The 16,546-nt window shown below is 35.4% G+C and overlaps 1 protein-coding gene across 4 annotated transcripts in view; it reads left to right on the top strand.

Annotated features, from left to right (window-relative positions):
• The window catches only part of CORIN (corin, serine peptidase), a 118,734-nt gene that overhangs the window by 8,206 nt on the left and 93,982 nt on the right, over positions 1–16,546 (top strand). For all 4 annotated transcript variants that reach the window (XR_012580474.1, XM_074541537.1, XM_074541538.1 and 1 more), the window contains exons 2-3: positions 9,213–9,357; positions 15,392–15,844. Coding sequence is in view for 3 of the 4 variants with exons in the window: in XM_074541537.1 (XP_074397638.1) it covers positions 9,213–9,357; positions 15,392–15,844 (598 nt within the window). In the remaining variant the exon portion in view is untranslated. The remainder of the gene's footprint in view (positions 1–9,212; positions 9,358–15,391; positions 15,845–16,546) is intronic.

The following is a 16,546-nucleotide window of genomic DNA, read 5'->3' on the forward strand; positions in this document are numbered from 1 at the left end:
TTTTGTCCCTGCTCAGCCATTTTAAGGGTGTTAGCCTAAATAATTTGAAGTACATGTAGACAAGCCTGGAAAGGAAGTCTGAAATGATGATTGAATGTGTTTAGAAGTTGTTAACAAATCCTTTTCCCTATAAAGTGAGAGATATAGAATAGTGTTGATGGTGTGAGATGGTTTGGATTGTTTGAGGCTCCAGATGGTTTTCATTTGCTTTTTCCTTATCATAGATGGGATTATTCTATGACTCTTGGAGTTTTCCAAAGAAAATGTGAATGGAAGGAAGTCTGGCATCTGTTCTAGAGATGACAAATTTAATATTTCTAGCCATAAATACAGTAGAATTTTTATTATTTGATGAAACAATCAGATTGTTATTGTCTCAGTGACTTAGATGGATGTTTTTATCCCATAAATCTTTATGTGATCTATAAAGCTTAATTATTATATCAAAGTCCTAGTCAAATATATATACCAATGTAAGTGCCTTGTTAACCCACTTGATCTTTTCTCTATTGGCTCATTTCTTTTGTAAGTTCAGCAATATTGAATAGGTTTAATCTCTAGCCACCTCTCCAGTTATTTCTGTCTCAATGTCCTGGTAGTTTCAAAAAATATTATTCCTTTTCTTTATTTTCTTTTACTGAAGCAAAATCTTCAAAGATGACATGTTTCTGAACAAAGTGGTACCCTACTGAAAAATGAATGAGTCACCTCTAAATTTTTTAGGTAGTAGGTTATCAACCTTTGTGACATCGCATAACCCCATTTTCATCTTTTGGAGGAGGTCAAATAAAAATCCAGCTATGCTGTACAGATAAGACTTTGCTTTGACACTAAATCAAATCCTTTCCTTTGATTGATATTACTGTTGGCCTTATCTTTGGTCCAAGGGTTAGTATCTTTTTAAATCATAATTCAGAAAAAAATCGGTAAAGTTAACATTATACATTCAAATTCTAAATTTTAATTTCTTCTAGGTAGATGCTTATAGTTGAAGAATAATTATGCTTTTTTAATGAAAAAGTGATTAAAAATGCATGAAAGATAAAGAGACAAATGCTTTTAAAAAGATTCCTGCAATTTTTTAGCTTGCATTCTAATTTTCTGTCTAGTTGATGTAATTGAAAGCTTCTGATTTCAAATGGGCTTAGCAATTATGTAATCAGCAGTGGGCATTGCACAGAGGGTTAAACCCTACTGATGAGGCATTAACAGGAAAAAAAAGTGTGTCCAGTTATGAGCTCGTAACTACTTTGTGTGGGGTGGGGCTTCTGATGGCATTTCTGCATAGGCAGTGGGTGACTGATACACTGAATGTGAGCCGCAGGACAGGCAGGATTTCCTTTTGGCCTTTCTAGTTTTCCAGGCTTGAAAGATTCTTTTAAGAGGAAGTTTTCAACTAACAGTATCCCTCCACCCCCTCAAAATGTTTTTGGTTTTTTTTCCAATTTTTTTTTATTGTCAGAAAGTAGGCCACTAGGATTTTTCTGTGGGGTTTTTTTATGGTTTTCAAATTTGCCTTTCTTATGCTAATGGCTCTTCTGCAGACATCTGCTCATTGAATTCCCAGCTAGGCAGGAACCTGAAGAGGGTACTGTGTTACTTACTGCCTGCTTGCTGGGTTGTGATTGTCAGCAGTGTGTAGCCAGAGGCTTGCCATCGCTGTTCAGCGTGCTTAGCTCAATGCAATGAACATCTGGGTAGTCAGGAAAGCATTAGAATAGTCTCTCTGTGTGTTCAGAAAAACAGCACGACACTGTGGAAACTTCCATGAGTAATTTTTGCAAGCCGTAGCAACTTAAAGAAAACTAAGAACTCCTGGAGCATGAATTCTGCATTAGCTAAAGAGTACTTTCCCCAGAACAATTTCCCACTGCTTGTGCAAGTGGGCTGAATGGATGTTCGTGTTCTGGCGCTGAGAATTATCAGATAATGCTAACCATAGTCTAATCCTTAAAATTACTGCCTTTCATACACACTTCAGTTGTTAAAAAATCTTTACTATCTTCCATATGTTTACTGAACCTTGCTCATTTTATGAGGAATGGCAGCATCACACATCTTTGCTACCAGCTGTGAGTAATAAAGAAGAGAGAACTTAGAAATGTAGTAAGTTTGCCATCAGCTGTACTATTTCCTAATCTGAACATTCTTGAGAATTCAACAAAGTTCCATTGTAAATGTGGGAAGTATCCCTACCGTAGTTTTAACTTCACATCAGTGAAATGATAAATAATTGTAAATATGAACAATATATAATGAAGTGTGTAAACAATTAGCATTTATGCCAAACCAAAATCATTATTCAGCAGCACTTCTTTTTAAAAATGAAGAGATCACAACATAAGAGTGATACTACTGTTCTCTAGTAATGATAAATGTCCTTTTTTCCCTGTTTTCTAATTCAAGTTTTGAAGACAGATTTGTACTGACTGTATATGTTGGCTAGTTTGTGTGTCTAGTTCTTATTTACAATGAGATGGAGAACAGTTATTGATATCACACATGGAATCCATGGAAATCCTTTCTTTTCCACTTCCATCTTCTGCATGAGATGTTAAGCATAGATTACCTGTAATGGAGAATCAAGGTGAAGAGTTTGCTTGTCAATAGCTTTCTGATGTCTGAATAAAATATTTTTAGGGAGACCAATTATTAAATTATTTATGTTTATTTTGATATCAAATAGATGTTTTTCAAAGTGCCTTTACAGTCCACTACATTGCCAAGATAGAACAGTGTATTCTTTACCTGAAGAACTAGATGAAATGAGAATAAGCTCAGAACTCCAAACTTTCATGTTTATGCTTCAAGCAAAAGAATCTGGCCTCTAGCACCAACCAAATACTTATTTTGGAAAGATATGCCCAGCTTTATGTGACATCTCTCTTAGTGGGATACTCTGTATTTTGGATTGATTAATTTCATGGAAGAGAAGGGAGGTCTGATCGTCAAAATGAACTTCAAATGGATTATGTGAGCAATTCATATTTTGTCTGAGCATATGCAATTCCCTGGGAGAAGTTACAAGATTACAGTAAACTTGAACTATCAGGAAAACAGTGCATTTTATTGGCAAATAACTTTGTGATGATAACATACTTTCCATGTTTGCTGATTTACTGTATGAAAAGGGTTGTTTGTTTGGGGTTTTTTCCTGCCTTGTGTATGAAAAGGTGTTTGGTTGTTTTTTTTTTTTTTTCTACTTTACTGCATGAGAAGTTTTTTCCCCCTCTAAATGGCACTATTTCCTTTTAGAATAACTATGACAATACTGTTCTTCAATTTGTGTACACTAGAATTTGGGTACTGCTTGTAAATGCAGACAAAAGCTGCTTAGTATCCAGTTTCTCGTGCTTCCAGTACATTTATTTGTCAGCGTCCGTTTCAGTTTGGCTCTCTAATTCCTCAAAATTCCTGAAAATGAATATTTTTATTCATATATAATATTTATTTTATATATATATATATATATATATATATATATAGCCAATATATATTATTTGGCTCTCTAATTCCTGAAAATGAAATATTCTGCAAATTTTTGCCTGTATGTCTTTTTAGTATGTGACTTTGTACCTCTGGGAGATTGATCTTACACTTTCTACTTGTTACAATGACTATTGAAGTATAATGTTATATTTTTTTGACAGTATACTAGTCGAATGGAGGTGCATTGCTGTCTCCTAGTATTCATGTAAACAGGACAGAACTGATAAAAAATGTGAGCCATTTTCAGCTTCTGTTACTCATTACCAGGCCTTTGAGTATTATGAGTTGATCAGAAAAGGCTGTAAGAATGAGTATGGTTAAATTGATATATGTATGTGGTGTTTTGTGCTTAAACATTGACACTTCAAATGTTCAGTTTTTGCTCTGTAACCATAACAGATGGGAACCATCTTCCTCTAATGGCAAAGGAAAAGCTGTAATGGCTGGTATGGTCATGTCAGTTCAGTGTCTAGAGATTTAAGACCAGCATCATAAAAGCAGGTGAAATCACAGGACCTGACAACCGAGCCCTGCTTCAACATTAGAAGAGGAACAGTATCAAGGATATGGAAAGAGCTGCAGATAGTTTTTGTAATCTTACATAATTATTGCGTGGCTGGTTAGCAGATTCCTCAATGGCATTATGAGGACTTCTGAGGACAGTGGCATTATGAGGTGACCTGTTCACTGCCCTGTGACATTCTTTCTGCATTTCATGGTAGTACTTCCCATTTCTCTCCATTACAAACACTAAATAATGCTTTGATGTATGGCTTGCTCAAGATATACTAATGCTTCTGATCTAGGAGGTGTCTTCTGCATTTCTGTGTAGAGCGCTATCATGCACAGAAGATACTGACAGTAGGCAATTACGTCTAATGATACTTCTTTATTGGGAGAACATCTGTTAGTTCTGTGGTGACAACAGCAGGAGATATTTTTGTCGAGTGCTTATACCATGATTCAGGCTGTTTTATAGACTAGTAACTTAGATACTTTTAGTATCTAAAAGGAAAATTGCATGCTGCCATTGGCTTTTCACCCATAAATCTTAATGTAATCTGTCATTTCTCTGCTTTAATATGACAGGCATGCTATTGAAATGACAGCCATGAGATCAGATTCTTTCCACGTCTTGCAGAAAATAAGCTGTGAATTTTGGTCAAATGAATTCTTAGTCTTTTTGCAGTCAGATGGGACTACACACTCTTTTTCATCTTACTTTTTTCTTCCCTCTGTGGTTCCAGAAAATAAATTGAGCAGTCTGATCCAGCAGTCCTAGATAAATCTAGAATTTTGAAATTTAAAATTTTAAAATTTAAAATTTAAAAATACACACTGAAATTAGCTCAGAATTTATTTTTAGTCTATTTCCTTTATTACAGTCATTACTGAAAGAATGCCACTCAGGTTAGGGACAAAGCCTCTTAGCTGTCAGAAGAAATTATCAGATGTTTTCAGGTGTCCTCTCTTCTGACTATATTCTTGTTAAATACAAAGCATGTTTGTATTAAAAACAAATTACTTGTTGCCTTAAAAAACAAACACAGATACTTCCTAACTGTAGTGCACACAGTATTTAATTCTGAAAAATATTTCTTAGATTGAGTTTTCTAATAGCAGTGGTTGGAAGAGAGCTTGCACCTGTTCTTCAAGTATTGAGAATATGTTTTATCCAGTGCTATAGATTTTTGGCTAAATCTATTTCATTTTGAAATCTTCAGCATTTAGGGTTGATTTATTTCAGTGGGCCCTCAAGGATCCTGCTTTTAAGTCTTCTTGTCCTTTCCTTGGAAAGGGAGATATATAAGTATCTACCAGGTACCTCAGACTTAGGGAATGAGTCAGAGAAACTGTTAACTACACAGAGAGTTGAGGGAGGCAGGTTTCTTCTCTCAGCCACTAACCTAGAAGCTTGAAGTGAACCAAGGAATAAGCATTTTGCACCCCTGTTTCCTTCCATAGGCCCATTTTTATCTGACAATTCAATTATTTATGCCTTTAGTCTATTATTTGTTCCTCTATTCCATTATTTATAAGAACTGAGAGAACAGAGCACATCTGCAGTTTATGCAGATACCATTGTCATACTAGAGCACTTCAAGCTGCTGCATGTATTCTTTGCGTATTGCAATATTTGGTGGCAAGAGAAAAAGAAATACTGTCAGGGAATATACAAACAGTAGGTGTTCATGTCATTCATATTTGTCTATAGGACACTTTATTAAATTCTCATTGTTGATATAGGAAACAGCAACACTATCTCTAATTTTAGTTCATATTCATCAGAGAAATTGACAGAAAAAACCTAATGTAGATGTTCAAGTGATGGAAAATGGTAATATTGGGAAACTGGAAAAAATAATTTATGCTTGCATAGTGACTGATGATGATTGAAACAGGTGTATTGTTTTTCATGAGGTCTTTTCCTGTAGAAGGGAAAAATACAACATATTGTTTAGTTGCCTATAAATATTTACTTTGCAGTTCTACAGAACATGCAATTCATGGTACTTAAAGAAGCATGTCTTTAACAATACAGCATTCTTTTCTTGAGCAGACATTGAAAGTAATTTTGGATACAACAGCCCATTTTAAAATCTGTGGCAGTGAGTTGTCAATACAAAGATTGAGATTTATTGCTTTCAGGAGCAGAAAGAAAAGAAGAAAGAAAGAAGAAAGAAAATGTTTGATGTTCTCATTTAGTCTTGAACATTTATGTAAAGTACGTAGTATTTACAACAGTAGTAGACTTCAGAAAACATTTCTCACACAAACACACGATCACTGTTTTAATTGGCACACATTTAATGTTTCTGCTAGGTTGACTCTAAGGTTTATGTATGACAATGGTGATAATTGCTCTCAGTTAAACACTTGTGCTTGAGATTATTAAGAACTCATGTGCCTCCAGAATAATCAATGTCATCCCCTCTTAACAAAAATAGTCAAAAAGTGATGATGGATACTATTTCTGAATGTTTTTTCAGATATTTGAGAACAAAAATTTTGTTCTTTCTTGCTGAGTTTTTACTCCTAAGACAAACTATTTGTGGAGTCACAGGTCAGAATTTACTTTGTATTACACTGGATAGAGTTGGACATTTCTGCTTGGGACTTGCAAGAAGTGCATCTTGGTTGGGAGTAATTTCTTTAGGAAACTGAGATGGATCTAAAATTTGTTTGTCTTGAAGAAACGAAGAATCAGCTCCTGAGTGCCTTGATCACTGAGCTGTGTAGTGTTGGTTCTGCTCCTTGTCTGGCCCAGAAGAACCAGGTTCTTTTTTATACAATATCATAATTTCAAGGCATGGCATGCTGTGATTCAAGAGGAGTCTGTGTTCATGTGGTTGTGATAGTGTGCTCAGTTGTAGATCTCATTTTTTAACTGCTTCAGGCAAAATAGGCATTGAACTCAATTGCCCCCTTTCCTGTGGGAGCACTGCGTCTACTGCATTGTTGTCTGTGCTTTCAGAAGTAATTATGGCAGAGTTTTGGGAGATCTGAGTTCCTAGCAGAGTTGTGTTATTCCTCTGTTACCTGTGCTCAGAACTCGCAAGGGGGCCTAATAAAGGCTGTAGGAACCCAGACTGGGGAATTCAGGGAAGCCTGCTATGAGTACAGCAGCTAAAGCTGCTGGATTCCAGCATTACCAGAAGCAAAATGTCAGGCAGACACTGAAGACTTTAACAGGACAAGGTAGATAAGTGTGGACTGCAGGAAGTCAAACAGCTATTGTCTGAATGTTACAGAATTGAAGTTCCTAATATTCACCTAAATCCTTAACTTTATCTGTGCCTGAATGTTTTAGATGTCACTTGTGGACAAGGGCATTAATTAGGCTGAGATATCCTGAAGTCTTAGTTTGAAACATTTACTACTTCTGAATAAGCTGCTGATTAAGAGAAAATAATTCTGACAACCAATTAACTCTCTGCAATATTGTTTATATTTTTTGTGTTGTGGAAGATGAGGGCCAGATTACAGACCTTGTCATCTCACTCAGACTGTTTCAACAGACACTCTTTGTTCTCATCCTGAGCTGGCTGTTTCAGATTTTCAGATAAATCCAAAATCTTTAAGTTTACCATCCTGCTTGCTAGGTAAATCTAGTAGTAGGACTGTGTTGAAACTGAATCACTGGAATAGGAGGAAGACTATCAAGGGAGATGCTACCAGCATCTCACACCATACCAATACCATATGCATTTTCAGTGTTAATGTCTTTACTTTGAACAGTGGAAGTAGGAAAAGAAGTCGAATGGGACAGACACTGCACTGGATGAGTCTAGAAGTGGTCAGATGATGTGACGCTTAGCAGTGTCAGAAAAGACACATACAACTTCACAAATGCAGTTTTCTTGGCTTCTGCTGTCTGTCAAGTGTCTTGCAGTGTCTAGTAACCAGGGGTCTCAGGATTAGTTGGTAAAACTATTATCAGTAAGGAAAATTACCTTCCAAATAGTCTTGTGCCATGCTGGAACAGGAGATATTGTAGAATGATAGAAGATAATTCTGCAGATCCTGCCTGTGCCTGAGGTCTTCTCATTCAGTGCAGTAAATGGGACTGAGGTTATGGAGTGGTACAAATCCGGTGTCTTTGCAGCAATTCCTTAAGAAATAGTTCAGCTTTGGTTTGTGCCAGTCAGTCTGATGACCTGCTCTTTACAGAAAAGCACGTTCAGCAGAGCCAGCCAAAGGGATAACCCACAGAGACTGGCATTTACAAGAACTAATATTATTTATGTTGTAGACTTCAGTCTCTTGAGGTTCTTCAGGGAGAGGCTGTCAGGGTAATGGATGCCTTTACTCTTGTGTCCTGACACAACCAACTTTGATGTGATTGATCTTCCTGACAAAGAGGATAAACAATTAGTCATCCTTTGGGAAGACACTGTCTGTAATGAATAAACTTACCATCTAGTTTCACGTTATCACAGGGAAGATTTTATTTTTTGGTCAATTTCAAACAAAGGGGCATTGACTTTTTAAGGGTTTCAATCTTGCTATTAAATATTAATATGGAATTTTGTTTTTGTTTCTGTTTAAAACCAATGACGTTTCTCCAGTATATGTGATCATAGTATTAATAGAGTTAGCTTTAAAAAATACAAAATGCATATTTAGGCTTTTACAGGGGTTGTATTTTTGTACAGCTCAGTTGAATTCAGAAAATTGGTTTTCTCTATTCTTTTGTATTCCACTCATAGGACAGAAAATGTGATTTGCATTATATAAAGTACTTAAAAAAATCAGACATCATTACTGTGCAAATGAGTCTTCTATTGTCACTTAAAGATTATAATAGTATGTTGATTCTTTAATAAAAGAAACAAGAACACAGAGCTCTTGAATAACTAGTAATGGATTGTTTTAAATTATAAAATAATCTGTATTTAGTTTATTATCTCTTAAGTTTATTATGTATTTTTCATTTTTTTCAAATGAAATGCCTATCCAACATCCAGTTCATTAGAAATGTGTAGAGATTTCAATGAAGCTATAAGTCTTGATATTGAGTAAAATTTAATAAATGATATGAATGGTGCTAGACTGTCCACCAGGAAGAAAATTTACACTCGATTTGTCCTTAAGAATCCATTAGCCATATACAGCATATATTTAAATCATGTAGCTGTGTAGTAGGGAGGGAGGACTGCTGTTGAAAACATAGGTATTACTGATGGTCCCCAGCATGATGGAACTGCATTTTTGTTTTTCAGGTCTTAGGAGCAGATGAGGATAGTATGGGGGATGGCTGCTCTCAGAAACTGGCTTCTGCCAAGTTTCTTCGACTTTTGCTCCTGATACTGATTCCATGCATTTGTGCTCTGATCCTTTTGCTGGTGATCCTGCTTACCTTCGTAGGTGAGTGCTTTTTTAATTAAGGAGAACACTTTTTAAATTAAAGAGACTAAAACTAAGACCACATTCCCAAGTGCTAATATAACTGTAGACATTAGACATATGTCTTAGCACACCTATCTAAAAAGCGAATCTACTTAGCGACTGTTACAGAGAAATAAATCTGCTATTTACATTCATATCCTTGAAACATATTTAAAGTATTGATGAGGAAACCTTTTCTGGTTTTCTCAAGGTAGATTTTTGAGGAACATATTATCTTGAACATGTAGATAGTGTTCAGCAGCCATTTTACAAGTAAAAAAGATACTTTTGTTATCATTTTAGATCACTGTTAGTGGAATGGAATATATATCCGTCTGTCACACATTCATATGCAAATCTGGTTCTTATTTTCAGGTGAAATTTAATTTATAAAGCCACAAATTTTTCTGAACAGCATACAAAATATTACTGTTTAAATAAGGAAAATTTTGTTCATTTCTTCTACATACAAAATAGGTATCAATGCAGAACCCCAAATATATTTTGTGGTAACTGTTTCAAGGTATTCATAGACTTCATAATGGCTTAGTCTGTTAAGTAATTTTGTGCATATGTCTTTCATAATTAAAAAGTGCTAATTTATTAGCATAATTTTTTAAAAAAGTCTTCCCTTTGTTACTTTTAGAAAAGCTGACATATCATTAAATTGCTTCAAGTACAAAATGAAAAGGATAATGAAACTAGGTTAAAGCATTATTTTTTCAGGAAAAAAGAAGTTTAAAAAATTTGCTTTCAGTGCTGAATGTTTTTGGGGTTTTTTAATTTTTCTTTTTATTAATGAGAACATTTTCGAATTGAGCTTCCTTAGGTACTTCAGAAGCCCATCTGAAATAAGTGGGGTATTGTTTCCAGTATCCAGACATACAGATATAAATCTGTTTTCCTGTTTTGAACACTCCAATTTCAATTCACATCAAACAGTCAAACAACAAGCCTAGGAAGAAAGTAAAGATGTTTCAAAAGTACTGTCAAAATCCGAGCAACTTAAATCTGTTTTCTCCATTCAGTCTGTAAATGTTTTTTTTATGTAAATGATGTTGTAGGCCTGTTCTTTTCATTTAGTTTAAGTTCAGGAAGTAAGAAAACCCCCAAAGCTAGTGAATGTTATGATTGACAGGTAAGTCTTGGGTTGTATTTCTGAACTAAGAACAGTCTAAAATGGATTAAGATCAAGTAAGTCTTGCAATCAGGAAATAGGAAGCCATTAAATTTGCTTTCCTTATGTTTAGCATTCCATTTGTATCTTTCATATCCTCTGCCCTAGATTTTCATTCTTTAGTGAGAAACCAGATAAAAAGGCAGGTGTATTTATATCAGTTATACTCAATCTCTTTCTCAGGCATGGATTGACCTGTGATTAAAATGTATGAAATCCTCTGGGAAATGGGGCCAGTTCGGATTCTGCTTATGTAGCAAAAATCGTGACTGTCTCCTCTTAAGTCAACGTCACTACTGTAGGGTAAAGAATAAGGCTTGGTGTTATAACCCAAGTCTAAAACCTGCAAAGGTCCCTTCGGAAGCAGCTTTTGAATTAACATTTTATAATTTACTATTCTTCTCAGCAGCTTTCATTTTCTATGCATTGACTTCCTAGAAGCAAATATATTTGATGACCAGAATTAGATGAACTAATGCTGTGGGGATTTCAAGTGTGTGTAATAGAATATAGTCTGTTACAGTAACTAATAATACACTATATCCAAAATATTACTTCATATTTATTTCAGGTCAATAATAACTGAATTATAATACTGGTATGAAGTTTTACTGTGTAAGAAATAAGTTGATAGTTGAGTGGCTAATAGAAATTATTTGATGGGAGGGAGGTTGGAGGGGAGTGAGAGGAAGGAAGAAGGAAGGAAAGAAAAGAAAGAAAGAAAGATAGGTAACTGCAGCTTAACTGACATGCTGTAGTTTGGTATACTATGGGACCTTCATAGTATCAGTAAGGTGCCTATTTCTCTAGAGGGCAGAGTCATGGGTACAGACCCTGCAGGAAAAATCTCAGTTCATATGTGCTGGTCAGCTGTACAAATGAGCTTATGCTTTATTTCCTTTACAACTTCCTCATCAATTACCCATACTTTGTTAGACTGCTTTGCTTTGTTTCATTAGCTTTTAAATAGACTTGATCTCTTGGAGCTTTCCTGCTCTGAAGAGCTAGAAATCTTCCACAGTTTATGCTGCCAGAATCTCAATTTATGAGCTTGAACAGTGTGACTATTTCTTAAATCTCTTAACTGTCCATTTTTAAGTAAATTGTCAATTTTTTAAAACCTGTCCATATTTAAGCAAAATATTAGTCCCCAAAAGTGAACAGCAAATGGAAATGATCATTAAAACTACTGGAAAGTGTTGCTTTGAAATGAATGGATCTGGTCCCAGTAGTTCTGTTTTGTACCAAGCACAATGAAGGCCAGCATACTTCATGTTTCTGTCATCTGGACATGCCCAGCAGTAGCTGGAGACACAAATTGAAAATGGTTACATCTATTTCTCAAATAATTAACTATTTGACTTATGATTTACCATCTACAGCTCTATGAACCCAAGTCTGAAGAATAGTTTGGTGTAGTGTGCCTGTGTATACATGAATAAAATGCATGCTTTGTATGTGCTGCATGTCTGTTGGCAAACATTGATGGAGAGTAATTAATTTCTCTTCACTGAAAAGATTAGGAAAGAACTAATTGTTTTAAAGCATCACTCTGTTTTCTTAGGTATCTTTAAATTTAAATACAGATGCTATAAAAACATATCCACTAAGCTTAATTTAGGATTTAAAATATACAATAGTGTTTTTAGGGGAAGGGCTGGGGGAAGGATGAAAATTAAAGTCAATGGGAGCCCAGCTCAGAGAGTGGATTCTGCAGCCTGGAATAAAGTCCCCAAAGTCTTTATGGTGCACTGGTAAAAGGACAGGACAGGAGGAGAATGTGGGAGAAGAAAGAGGTGACTGAGGAAGGTGACCTAAAACTTAGAAACTGAGTGGAAACAGAGTTGTCATCTGGAGCTAGCAAGTGGGGAATGCCAGGGACCTACACCTGCCTCCCTCAAGGGCATACCTGAGCCAGGCTGATGTTATTTTGGAGGGAAAATTTGTTAAAAATAATTTTAATACTGCTCATTGTCAGTGGGGATGATACAATTAGGAAGTCCTTTTGTGTCGAAGAGCTTTGTTGTGTGGTCCCCTGTTAAGAGGAGTTGTTATCCCTTGGAAACTAAAAATAGAACAAAAAAATGCAGTTGTTGGAATGATAGATGGAAAAAGCAAACAAGCATTTGGGGATCTCAGTGAAAGAAGTAAATGACCTCGTGGCATTGATAGACATAGTTATTATTTGTTGTTCCAGAAAAAGAATTAAATAAGTCTGAGTGAGAAGAGGATAGAATCCGGTGGGTAGCCTCAATATTTTGTTTCGCAGTATTTATTTGACCATGGTATTAAATCAAAGGGGGTTTTCAAACAATTTTCAAGAGTTTACCTGTCTTGTAATGCATTAATTCTTATTCTGCTGAGTGATATATAAATAGCTAATAATTTTAATTTTAACTTAAAATTTATTAATAACTCTTTGGGACCAATGTTTTACAGCCTTTTTCTATTTTTATGCTGAGTGGAAGAGAAGAGACGAGTCTAGGGAGGAGGAGAGAGAATGTGAAAAAATACCTTAAGCTATTCTTGAATTATGGAAAAATACTGTGCATTTTCCCACAGGAGTTCAAAAAGCTTATTTTAACTTTTTGTAACCTGCAAAAAAACCTGATAAATTTTGAAACTTGAAACAAAGTAGGCTTCTGAATTCTAGAGATTCAGTGCTTTGTTTGAACACAAATACCTGGCATCCAGATAAAGCCACATTTTAGTGACCACAATTTCTGAGACTCACTCTTCCTTAGACTTTAGCAAATCATATTAATACTAGTCCCTATTTGTGAAAATGCACTTAGTGTTTGATTTTACTAGAGGACTCAAACAAAAAAAAGTGCTGCTTAAATAATTTGCTGGTGGGAGATTTTCAGTTGTTTCTGTAAAGTACACACAGTAAATTTCCTCCAAACCCCAATGACATATGAACATCTGCTGGTGGAAAACCAGAAACCCTAACATTTATATATATATGTATGTATAAAGTTCCCCTGGGTTTGTCCAGTAGAAGTTAGACATAAAGATTTACTCACAGTTGGTGACACTGGAGCCAAAACAATCCAGCCTGGATAAATGATGATATGATAAATCTCAAGTGGTAACTGTTTAATTGAAACTCACTATATTTCAGAAATTTCACCAGTTTTTCTTGCTGTTTGCATTTGCTATAGTTAAAAGTTGCTCAGTAAAAAAGAAAATGCTGATGTTGCTCCTTCTCAGCTATTCCAGTTCTCTTTTTTCCCTTACCTATAAAGCTTTCCAAGCCAAAGGCACTTAAGTTGGATTCTTCCGGCCTTTTCAGTTACTTGTAGCTGTGATTAATAAGCATTTCTCCTGCCCAGTCCTTGAATTTCAGACCAGTGAACTAGTTTGTTCTGGCAGCAGAGTGCACTGAGAAGTGAGAAGAGGAATTCATTAATGGGAATGGGCTCAGGATACCCTGTTGGGCTCTGTGTGGTGCCTGGAGCTGGGTTTGTCTGGGTACAGAGCCTGAGGCCGTGGGGGTGAACAAGGCCTAACTGGGAGGTGATGGTGCAACCAGCCATTTTGGTAAATGCCATAACCAAAATGAAAATTAAGTCTGGGAGAGATGGTGCTGAGTGTTCTGTGGATTTAGGAGTCATGGAACCCTAGAAAGATCATCTAATTCCAACCCCCCTGCCATTTGGGGTTCATCTGCACCAAGCAGCTAATGAAGAGTCAAATGAATATGAAGAAAAGTTACTAAAATTATCAATTGTTGCCTAGGTACTTGGTACATTTGGAAGACTTTATGTTTTGATGATTTCTTTAAATTTTTTTATGATCAAGTCTAGGTGCACTGTGTCTATTATGATTGTTACGCTGTTTTACCTGCCAGTGGCAAAAATTACTTTTACTATTTACCAAAAATTTCTTATATTGTAATACAGAGTGGTGCTTCTCTTCTAGCATTACATATGACTCTAAAACATTTGGTTAAAGAATTTGAGATAATATTTGTTGCTTTTATTATAGATAAATAAGTTATGTGCTCTACACATGTTAAAGATGTCTTCTCTATTATTTAGATTACTAGGTTAAAGATCAGCTATCTTATTATGTAGTTTAAATTCCCAGTGCTTGTGGGATAGATCTACTTACTGTTTGTGTATTATAATTACTTGCAACTATTCAACATATGCAACTAAGAAAAGTCTGTTTTTGTCTATAATATAACAAATGATCGAAAAATAAAGCCAGCAAGTGACAGAATTTTAGACAATAAATGTATATTTAAAATCCAGTATCAGAGAAGAATGACAAATAACTCAGGGCCCCATATTTAGCAGTGGTGGTTGAAATACATAATCTTATACAGAGAAAACAGTATCTCTTTCCATTTTATAAATTACTGAATATGGAATATGTTGAAAATGTATTGATTCCCTTAAAGCTTCAGAGTTGGATTTCTGAAGATGGTGGTACTATGAAAACAAGAGATGATGCAGTTTAAAAGGAGTAAAAAATAGCATTGTCCATCTTGTTAACATAATGATAGAATGAATGCATGTTGAAGCTTCTTGAAATTTCACTCCGTAGTTTTAAACATGTAAGTATTTGGTGACATACTATAAATACGATTAAAATAGTTTAAGCTCATTGAAGCATTTGTTTCTCTATTTATCCTACAGCAACTATGTTTTATGTGCTCCTGTCATTTTGTTGCCAGGTAGAATTCTTAAATTTGTCTTTAATTTTAATTTTGATATTAAAATACTCTTAAAATCTGTATCAGTATTTAGTTAGTATTAACTTTCCAAAACAAATTGGTAACACTTTTCCAGGTGATGGTAATTTTGGTGGTTTTTTCCTTTATTTCAGGAGTGTTAGAAAAAACATGCTTTTATTCAAATGGAAGTGAGGGCCTCACAGTTAATGGTGACTTTGAAGCGTCTCCTGATCTTTTGCCAAATGTTGTTGAAAATAGATCCGAGACTGATCCCACAGTGGATCTCAGCACTCAGCCCTCTTCTTGGACCACCATGCCTTTATCCCACGTTGACCAAATGAACAAGAACTCAAATATATTTAGAGAGTCTTTCCAGGAAAATTCCTTTGATCCCCCAACTCAAGCCACAGTGCTCAGTCATCAACCTGCCTCTGAAGCTGCTTTGGCAGAGGGCTCTGAGGACAGCACCCAGCTCTTTGCAACTGCAGAGGAAACGACGTTGTGGTCTACAGAGGCTGCTTTTAACAACACTGAGAGGATGACCACTCTGCCAGTATTAAGTCCTACCCGTCCATCTGTGTCACAAAAATTGGATCAGAAAAAAAGTAAGTTTATGTTTTATTTGACTCTATGGTTCTGGCCAAAAAACTACAGAGTGTACTGTCGGCATGTTCCCCTATGTGTTTCTTTGAGGTCTAAGGAACATGTGTCCCTTTCCATAATTAATTTTGTTGTGTACATTTCATCTTGCAATCAACTGGTTTCTTATCAGAACATTTGTTCTGATAAGAAACCAGTTGATTTGTTCCTTCTGTTAAGGAAGATGCTGTAAATTCTCTCAGTATGAAAACTTAAAATACATTCTTCAGTTGGTGATAATCAGGCTTACCAAGCCTAGAAATGAGTTAGTGCACTTATTAAGTCTATAGATTGCATATTTTGTTTCTTTAAAACTATGCATGTGGCTAGTACATTCTTGATCTTGGCATGTAATTGCAGTTACAACTTTTTATGTCTCAATGGATAAATTCTTCTCTAATTTGAAGCAGTTTTTTTTGTGTAGCAATGAAGTTCCATTGGCATTTTTGAGAGAGAGTAACAACAATTAACTGGGATCAAGACTTTTTTTTTTTTTTTACTATGAAGGTAGGTGCATTTTATTAATGTCATAGTAAATGTTATTGATTCATCATGTTCGTGGTGGTGAAGAATTCCCTGATACTGCTTTGCTAATTGCTGAAACAAAAGGGTACCATATTGAAATGAATCCATTTCTCTGGAGCTGCTTACCATTCCTTTTTTCTTAA

The sequence above is a fragment of the Zonotrichia albicollis genome, chromosome 5 (genome assembly GCF_047830755.1).
Source record: "Zonotrichia albicollis isolate bZonAlb1 chromosome 5, bZonAlb1.hap1, whole genome shotgun sequence".
NCBI lineage: Eukaryota > Metazoa > Chordata > Aves > Passeriformes > Passerellidae > Zonotrichia > Zonotrichia albicollis.